Here is a 10,120-nt window from a genome sequence, read left to right on the forward strand (position 1 = left end):
CAAAATAATAGGGGACACAAGACCATAATTTTATATCTTTTAAAGCAAGGTTTAACCATAAATATATGTGTACTTTCTTATAAAGTGTTATAAAAATTATATAAAGTTCATTTCATTACTTTTAGCATGCGTTACTTTGTTGAAATTGTTTTGACTATTCAAAATCAGCGCTCTATGTATGCTGGACAATAGAAGAAAGAAACTTTCCATCCTCAAATCTGGAACTATCACCAACATAAGACTTCCTAAACTGCAAATACGACCGTGCCTTCGATGCTTTCGCCGAAGGGTGGCGTTAAATACAAAATTCTAATCCTAGTCTCAACACTCGCTAGGGAAACTGTCTGAAAATTGAGTCGTGTCTAATCGCAAAATATCAACCTTGAAAGGTCAATATAGTTCGCGTTCTTGCGAGACAGAAATAGGCAGAGTGTCTCTGTCTCTGTCTGAGATATTCATAGAACTGGAATCTTCTTGCCTTTCATGTTGATTTTTCACAACTAGTCACGACTCAATTTTTGGTCAGTTTTCCTTAGGCTTTGGGTTTCGGTACATCGGTGTCGAAATTTGCTTATATGATGGTATATACGAGTGTGATACGAATGCACATTTTCCTCTCACCGTGCGTACGGACATTTCTCCCATCAAAAGCATCGGAGGAAGAAATGTGCGTATAGTACGACCATTTGACCGCTAGAGGCGGTAATTTGCGGAATGTACTTTTGGCTGAATTTCTCTCACGCTCATCGACGATCTCCCTACTCACCTCTCTGGTCCCATAAATAATAATAAGATGTTAGACTTGTGTCATACGTCGTCTATGATTTAATATCTGATGTTTCAGTGTAATAATTCATAAATATATAAATATTATTATTTAGACAGAATTGAAATCATGACTTCTGCTAAAGATGATGAAGATTTTTGGTACAGTAGCGAGAAACGATCTTTCTGTTTTGAAAATAACGAGGTTGAGTTCACAAAATTACCATTGATAGTAATTTTTTGTCCCTTTAACCAACAATTAATGATATTAAATAACAGGTGGATCAACTGTTTGGAGTATCAAAGACCGATACAGATAAATTATGGGCTGGTATCTCCAACACGTCGACTGCGGATGGATCTTTAAAATCTACTAATGATTATCAGCCACTTAAGCCTATGTTATCTATTATCTCAGAAAAAACACTTTCTTGCAGTACGTCAGTAAAATCATATATAAATCAATTCTTGGTGCTGTTGCTTGAATTTTCATTATTTCCATTAACTGATAGGTTTGATACCAAAAACAAAGACATATATTATATGAGCATCTTTCACGTTTCATAGTTTTAGCTACGGATAAATTGCAAAATCTTCATCCAGAAACAACAGGTCTACAACCAGATATTACCCTTAGAAAAATTTTACTTGGCCAACCATATTCTTTGGAACAATATAAATCACTTGTCAGTAAAACTACCTTATTAGATGCAGCGATAATAAGTGGTGATGGAAACGCAATTTTAATAGTAACTTTTGGTTTCTACAATTTCCATAGTACCTCAAAAAGCATTTTACACATTCTAAATAAAATAAATGTTGTAGATTATTTTATTCCTTACAAAAACTCTTAAACGGTCTTTAGTTCAGAGAATATTAGCAGAGAGGCCAGATGCTGTCAATGTTTATATAAGATATCTTTCCATAAGAATGCAAATAAATGAAATTATAGACATTTTAACGTATGTATTACAGTATGTATATTGCTATATTATTTTCTACATTTCTAATTAATTTGTCATTTTTACAGAATGCTAGGACAACCAATGGATGCAGCTGTAAGTTTTGATATAACAAAATTTTTAACTCTGCAAAATCACAGTAAATTTGTCCTATTTTAGATGAAAACTTTACACATTATCATAAAAAATACTCGAGATCCTGACAGATTACTAAACAAACTTCGAAATAGTTATAAAACACAATTTTCAACTTTAACTGAGTGTAAAGAAGCTTTATTTGTCCAATCCTACATAAAGTTACTTGGTAACCATCTTTCTAGTATAATTTCAAGAATTTTGATAAATTATATATTAAGTAGATATCTTTCAATACTATTAGAATGGCAAATGGTAGTAAAAGTAATCGATGGAAATGAAGAAATTGAACTAAATTCATCAGTTCTTGACTGTCTAAAGCACGCGTGTAAAGGTCACTGGGATTTGCCAGAGGGTAAATTAATGTCTCCTACAATTTTATCTCAACAGCATGATGTGTCTCCTAGACAGTATCAAAAGGTTGCATTAGAAGTTAAAGCAGCAGCTAAAGAATGGGATGATATTGATCGATTACTTGTAACGAAGGCATGTTTTATATTAAAATTTTGTAAATTAATAATAATTAATGACATAAAAAAGTGGATAATGGAGACCATTGTTAATTTGTAAATACTAGGGATGGCTAGGAAGCAAAAAATTGCAAATTCATCTTCCTATCGAAGATGTACTAAAGATATTGCATAAAAATAGTGCACCTTTCGAGGTTCTCGAAAAATACTTAAAATATGTCGATAATATAGAGAGGCGATTGGAATTATCAAAAAATATGCATTGTTTTAGAATAGCAATTGATGTAAGTGTACAATTATTCGAATATTAGCACTAAGAAAAACTGATGTATTATGAATTTTCTATGTTTTTCATAGATACTTGTACAACAAGCAGATCGTACGGCATTAATGGAATATAAAACAAAATTACAACCTCAATCCGAAGAATATTTTTACGCGGAAAGCGCGTTACGATTGCCATCGGTTAAGTGGAAAAGCTAAAACTAATTTTATTTATATTATACTGTATTTAAATATTTATTACACGAAAAACGTAACTATACATTTCCACAATTAATTTTTTACTAATTTCCTTACAAAATATATTTATATATAAATTACAGCGACTACAAAAAATATTTGTATACCAGTGTATTTATTGCAGTGTTTATATACCAATTAATCAAGTCCAAGTATATTAAATATCATTTGATAATACTTCCGTATGACTATAAAAATTTAATACTGCGAAAATAAAATGTAGAATCTGATAAAAAAAACTAACTAAGATAACTGTACCAAATTAAGGATATAAATACTATTTAAATATTTATATATTTATAGAATACATGTAGTTGTAGTCACTAATACGTACTAAAACCTGACTTATCAGTGGATGTGATGATAAACAATAAATAAAAAAAGAAAACTGTGACTACAAATAATTTTTATAACCAGCATATTTCGTTTACGTTGTTTCAAATATTCTCAAAGAATATTGAAGATAAAAATATCAATTCTGTATGATTGAACGATAGCAAAATTCATGATAATTGCCCGCTCAACGCTTTTGTCCAAGAAGACCGCTATGATTGGCGAGTTGCAAAGATTGGCATCGCGATATGGCACACACCTTGTGAGTCAGGATTAAACGTTTTATCTACTCTCTGTTAACGGATATCGTGAATTCTTCGATTTTGAACGTATCTCGGAGCAACGAACTCGCCTGCCGGCGACTGAAATCTCTGGATCGCGGTTATATTCGTTTGTTAATTTCCATTGACACACGCATGAAATTTTTGTTGCTACGCGGTCGATTCGACGGAATAGCTGAATCGGATACGCGGTAAAAATAAATACGTACAGTAAAAAGCGCAAAAGAAGGATCATCGTGATAATCGTGCGTATTTTTCGGATGAAATTCAGTGCAGTACACGTGCATCATCCAATCGTTGCCGAAGGAACCGTTAGAAGTTTCAGTCGTGTGCGCGTTTGAACGATCTAGTATACATTTGTCATCTACGTGCGGAGAACCACTCCCGATTGGTGTTACGGTGTTTCCGCGATACTTGGTAAGTTATTGTACCATTCCAGCATTTTAATGGTCGAAAAAAGGATAAAGATATCAAAATTTAATTACATTTCTATGCTTTGAATCGGTTGCTACTGTTACATCTTGCAAAAATATGCGTAGCACAAAGTCGTGGCATGTCGAAGAAAGAGCCCCGAATATGTCGACGGTCAGTGTTTCGAGCCAAAAAAGTGAATGGAATGTTATTCCTTTTAAGTCTGCTTCGAGATCAATCGTATAAATAATATCAGTGATCGTTTTCCGATCGACTAATGAATTTGTTATATTAGATCACTGTGTTTGCCACTGGGCTTTAGAACTTGATTCTTTCTTTATGTATTATATATGTTTTGCATTGTGTCAGTATAATGATAATGTACAGTTTTGCTAACTTACAATCTGTTTCATGTTCTTCCCCTATCTGTTGAATCGTTATGTTTTAGTTACTGTTAAAAGAAGAGTACCAATATGGCTGTTAATGTTTATGCAACAAATGTGACAACTGAAAACCTAAGTCGACATGATATGTTAGCATGGGTAAATGATTGTCTGCAGTCATCGTTTACCAAGATCGAAGAGTTATGTACTGGAGCTGTTTATTGTCAATTCATGGATATGCTTTTCCCTGGAAGCGTACCATTGAAGAGGGTCAAGTTCAAGACTAACCTCGAGCATGAATATATACAGAATTTCAAAATTTTGCAAGGTGGTTTCAAAAAGATGAATGTAGATAAGGTAAGTAATACAAACTTATATAAAGTTTATGCAATGAGAATCCTAGGTAAAAGATTTTTAATGTTTTTGAGAATTCTTTTAAGATTTAAAAGTTGAAATGTTTTAACATTTAGTATTCTGTGTGACATTAATTTTCACCAGGAAATGTGGGATTGACAATAATACTATCAAAACTAAAAGCATTATTTATAATTGTAAGATTTTACTTGTTAGGAAACTTAGAAAATATAATAGTTTAATGTAGATAATAAAATAAGACACTAGTGTTAAGGTAAGCTGAAGTAATGAAACAAGATATTCTGACAATACATGGAATTATGTTGCTTCATTGAAAAGTGTTGTACAAAGTGCCAATAAACATAAAACTATAATTCAATTGTTATGAAAATGGTTCAGGTAATACCAGTGGACAAATTGGTAAAAGGCCGCTTTCAAGATAATTTTGAATTTCTACAATGGTTCAAGAAGTTCTTTGATGCAAATTATGATGGCCGTGATTACGATGCTTATGAAGCTCGTGGTTGTACACCATTGGGTTCTGGTGTTGATGGAACCCATAATTTGTCAAATCCTCAACTGGTACCTTTACCACCTCAATCAAAGCAGATGCAAATGCAACAAAAGCATACGCAGCAACGTAACATTGCCCCTCGTCAACAGGGTACAGCAATATGGTGTCAATTTAATAATATTGCTTTTTGCATGTCGTATATTTTTACCTATATTATTTAAAAAATTGTCTAATTAAATGCTATATCAAATTTTATTACGATTATATGTAATTGCATTTATAAAGTATAGTTGAAGGCACCATTTGCTTTTGCAGTTTTAATCACATGCAAGTGTACAGTTACATGGATTGAAATTATTTTGTAGCACAATATCTTTTTATTATTTATCCATTTTATATGTAAGCAGATATCTATTTCTCCATTATATTTAGTTTTACAATAGTAAAATATTGCACATGCTTTAATTATGAGTAGCTTGTTATTCATGATCATCAACATATGAATAAAATTTCTAAGACAGTTATTTACTACAGTAGTAGAATGGTATCATGACTGTTATTTTTAACAGTCTATAAATACACTCAAGCGGGGGGTAACAGATTGTCTTAGGAGAATAGAATAGACTGGACTTTCTTTAATCTTCATACTGTGTCTAGGGAACACAATCTGTGTTGATGTATAACAAGTGATACACGATTTATAATTTGATTAAAATCTGTTAAATATAACATATAATTTTTAATTTTATATATAATTTAATATCAGGCCTTTCTGTTGATAAATTTACAGTTTAAAGATAAAGTCCTAGTAATCCTTGTATTCCCTTTATTTATTTTATTATATTCTCTTATTTTAACTTTTTTATTTCATGTTTTAGGTTTTTTATATATAGAAATTATTAATATCGTCAAAACATTTTTCTTATGTTAATTTTTTTGTTAATTTATTATTTTGTTCCACATGCTTTTTGCAATCATTTGCAGATTGTTCCAATTGATAAACTGGTGAAAGGCAGGTTCCAAGACAACTTTGAATTTTTACAATGGTTCAAGAAATTTTTCGATGCAAACTACTCCAGAACAGAGCCATACGATGCACTTGCTATGAGAGGAGGAGAAGCCATGGGTAGTGGTGGAAATAATGCACCGCATGGCACTAATGCAAAACGCACCACACCACGTGATGTAAATTCGACTAAACCAGCTGCTCGTATTGGTACATTATTTCACAACTTTTTTCTTTTATATCATTTGAAGTTGCGTTGTTAAAAATAACGCGAACATTTGCCAAAAATAATTTATTTTTAAGAATAATGAGAAAATTAACATATTGATTCCCTTCTAATTTACAATCAACATGGCCTGGTTTTGCTTAATTGAAAATAACAATTAAAAAATATATATAATTGCCAAAAGATACGATATATAGTCAAATATTTACTTATTTTTTTGTATACGAATATTTTCATAATTCAAGTTGCGAACATGAAAAGACAATGGGCTTGTGTGTCCTAATAACATGAGAAAAATATTTCGCTTCAGGTGAGGATCCTTCGCCTCCTGTACCTACAGCTAACGTCAAGTCTAGTAATTATTTTTTTTTTTTGTCTTCAATATTTTTATGCTCGTTTCTTTTGTTTCTTTAGGTTTTGGAGGGTTTAAAAAAGGGTATCTTACCCAACAAAATTGTTTTAAAATTCTGATGTTTCTTGGGAGTAGTTTAAGAAGTAGTTTAAATTTAATAAAAAACAAAAAGGGAAGATTTATAATTTTGGTTGTCCATCCTTCATTTAACTGTTTAAGAGATCATGTAGATAATGCTTTATTTATTTGCTAATCATAAATACTGTGAATAATCATCTTAATGCATGCTCTTTATCTTGTTCTATTGTACAGTTCACCGTATAGATTATGCTTCTATCGTTTATATTTAGTATAGTTACACTGCTTGTTGTAAGGACATCTACACAGTATTATTTTAATATTAAAGTAGATTTGTTATTAAGTGTATATAATTCTCTTGTGACTCATAATATCTTTGTAAATACGATGAATGTCACGTTGCATCTGTAGAGATTATTATGAATAAAAACGACAAGTGACTTAAAAATTAATGTATCAATTTTTGCATCTAGTTAACAAAGCTCCGGCTCATCGTCCGCAAGCGAAAACAGGCGTGGGAAATCGTGTCGAATCTGGAAAAGTTGAAGAACTTAGTGCCCAGGTATGCGGCAAACCATAAATATTACTTATAATTCAACATATTATATAATATTTAATATACTTCTATTATATATAATATATTGTATATCATTATTTATAATAATTTCTCGTAGTTGATGGAATTAAAAATGTCGTTGGATGGGCTGGAGAAAGAAAGAGATTTCTACTTCGGGAAATTACGTGATATCGAAGTTATGTGCCAAGATTGTGATAACGGAGATCCTCCCCCAATAGTACAGAAAATCTTAGAAGTTCTTTATGCAACAGAGGTATATTTCATGCTTCGATGACACATATACATATAACTGATACCACGTTGTAAAATTACATTGTATTAAGTTGTTGCTATTTCTTTGATTATGCAGGAAGGGTTTGCACCACCAGAAGAATTGGAAGGAGACGGTCTTGCGCCAGATGACGAAGAAGAATATTAACTTCACTTTTTTTGTACAATCATTATAAAAAGTACGACAGCAAATTGTCCAAGTGCGTTTCAGTTTATTATCTATTTGTGAGCCAGTATCAGTACCCTTCGCATAATTGATAAGCTACTTTGTATAGCTATTTAAGCATTTCCGCCTTTTCATTTTCGTTACAAACGTTTTCACCGAGAGTTCATTAAAAGATTTGCACGTATAATTAGGGTAGGAAAGTACATTAAATAAATGCACTTGAATAACTTGTACTCTACGACAAGTAATTATTAAGGGTCAAAGAAAAGAAAAAACAGAATTAGCAGTTCATATTATTGTCATAGTTCTTTATCGTAATAAAAATAACGGTAGAGCTTTGAACATCGATAAATCTCAAAATATGAAGAGAAAAAAAAAAAGAAAATAAGGGAAAAATATTTTTGGATGCAGATACTCGACGACTATCTGAATCCAGTTTGTTATACAGTGATTTTATGTTAACTATGTTCAATAACGTGTGAGTGTTTTTGTTTGTAAATGCACTACTGTTTTTATCGATAAATAGGTGAAATCTCGTCGGTTTGTCCTTTTCGTACATTGTTGTAGTTCTTTGAAAACCGTATTTTATGAGCGCATAATCTATAGTGTAACTGTTTCAAACCTGTTTACCTTGTGCAATTGCGACACAATGCGTATGATACAATCGATTATTTGTTAACAATTGAAACCATTAATTTTCCACCGATCATAGATGTGAAATACGATATATGATATAATATGTCGAAACTGATTCTTGAAACGCATTAAATTGAATTCCCCAAATTTTATACACACCTTTCGTTTTTTCTTTTCTTTCTTTCTTATGTTTTTTTTTTTTTTTTTTAATCAATGGAAGATCATAGTTTATGCTATCATTGTATAATTTATAAACTCATAGGCACGATAGCGATCTAAAATCTAAAAAAAAAAAAAAATAAAAAAGAAAACTGAACGAAACACGAATAACACATGTTTCTTGAGAAATAGTATAACTACGACTAAAAACGACGATGATATTCACTTCTGTTTCCAACTAATTGAATTTTGGAGATGCGAACGATCGTTCGATTTGGAAATTGGATTGAATGCCTGCTTCTGCAGAAATATTTATTTCACGCGAGTAAGACGACAATCGTCTTCGTATCTCCACGATCCGTCTTTCAGAACGAGAATGGCCTTAAAAAGCAGCGATAAACTTGAGATTACAGAGGAAATACTCGAATTATTAGAGAGCAAACGCAAAGTGTATCTCCGAGCAGTACGACATAATTGATAAACGAATTACGTTGCAAGCACGAGGAAACGCTTAGCTTCTGAGACAAAAATAAAAAGATGAAACACAAGTAAAAAAAAAAAAAAAAAAAAAAAAAAACAGGAATTAAAAAGAAAAGCTAATGAAGAAAATTTGTAAAATTATACGGTCAGAAAGGGATTGAGTGAGAGGAAACGAGTGAAAGGGAAAATCAAACACGTAAGCGAAAACTATGCGAATAATTTGCTACGTGCCATGATGTATGGCTGGGGTAATACGTATGTCTTTTGAAGTCATCAGGTTCAAAAACCATCATACAGAAACGACAAATTATGTATTCGACATATTTTAGTTTTCTCTTAAGAATTAATCGAATATAAATCTTAAGATACGCGTCGATCATTGTTACTATCGTTTCTATTAGGATAATAATGCTCGTGTTAATTAAGTGTAACGACTATAAAAAAAGACGAAAGATATACGACGCACTTTAACTTGCGCTACGTTTATTGCTCTATGTGTGCGTATATAGCGAAACATTGCGAGAATGTGCTTCAAAATTTGAAATTTTAATGGTGAGGTAATAAACGTTTAATAGGATTCAACATTGCATGGTTTCCTTTTTTTTAATCTTTGAATGTGAGGATTGAAATTTTCAAATATTAAGATTTCATATTAGAGTAGAAAATATTTAAAAAATATTTCTTGATAAGAATTTTCCATTGTTTATCATTTATAATGTAATATGTGTCATATATTGCTTTTTTTAAAAATATTTGACATCACATATATTGAGAATTTATTTGGGTCAATTTGTGATGTTTCAAATTCTACATTGTCGTATTGTTGCTGTAGTATATATACATATACATCGTAGATCTAAGTGTTTTTAATTTATTGCAGTTAATCATGCTACTTGGTTTGTTAGTATTTCAATTTTTCTTGTGCTCTTATAAGTCTGATTTTAACAATAATATCTATACCATTAAAATTTTAGTGTATCAGGAGAAATGGGAGTATTTTATAAGGTAGATAACGAACTACGCGTAAAAGAATTACGAAT

The 10,120-nt window shown here is 31.3% G+C and overlaps 2 protein-coding genes across 5 annotated transcripts; both read left to right on the top strand.

Annotated features, from left to right (window-relative positions):
* The first annotated feature begins 720 nt into the window (after positions 1-720).
* Positions 721-3,161, top strand: LOC132906211 (spermatogenesis-defective protein 39 homolog). The gene is made up of 9 exons (XM_060958187.1): positions 721-970; positions 1,045-1,201; positions 1,333-1,514; positions 1,591-1,727; positions 1,796-1,823; positions 1,887-2,031; positions 2,107-2,348; positions 2,440-2,616; positions 2,690-3,161. The coding sequence occupies exons 1-9, from the start codon at positions 896-898 to the stop codon at positions 2,813-2,815; spliced, it is 1,269 nt and encodes a 422-aa protein (XP_060814170.1). The 5' UTR covers positions 721-895; the 3' UTR covers positions 2,816-3,161.
* A 312-nt stretch (positions 3,162-3,473) lies between these two features.
* LOC132906210 (microtubule-associated protein RP/EB family member 1) lies at positions 3,474-9,662 on the top strand. 4 transcript variants are annotated; one of them, XM_060958183.1, is made up of 7 exons: positions 3,474-3,885; positions 4,328-4,619; positions 6,115-6,346; positions 6,673-6,717; positions 7,266-7,354; positions 7,467-7,622; positions 7,719-9,662. In XM_060958183.1, the coding sequence occupies exons 2-7, from the start codon at positions 4,353-4,355 to the stop codon at positions 7,785-7,787; spliced, it is 858 nt and encodes a 285-aa protein (XP_060814166.1). In that variant the 5' UTR covers positions 3,474-3,885; positions 4,328-4,352; the 3' UTR covers positions 7,788-9,662. The 4 variants fall into 4 exon arrangements, with proteins under 4 accessions (XP_060814166.1, XP_060814168.1, XP_060814169.1 ...); XM_060958184.1 differs by lacking the exon at positions 3,474-3,885 and adding an exon at positions 3,920-4,053; XM_060958185.1 differs by lacking the exons at positions 6,115-6,346; positions 6,673-6,717 and adding an exon at positions 5,016-5,280 and having other exon boundaries at positions 3,479-3,885.
* Positions 9,663-10,120: the final 458 nt, after the last annotated feature.

This window comes from Bombus pascuorum, chromosome 4, assembly GCF_905332965.1.
Source record: "Bombus pascuorum chromosome 4, iyBomPasc1.1, whole genome shotgun sequence".
NCBI lineage: Eukaryota > Metazoa > Arthropoda > Insecta > Hymenoptera > Apidae > Bombus > Bombus pascuorum.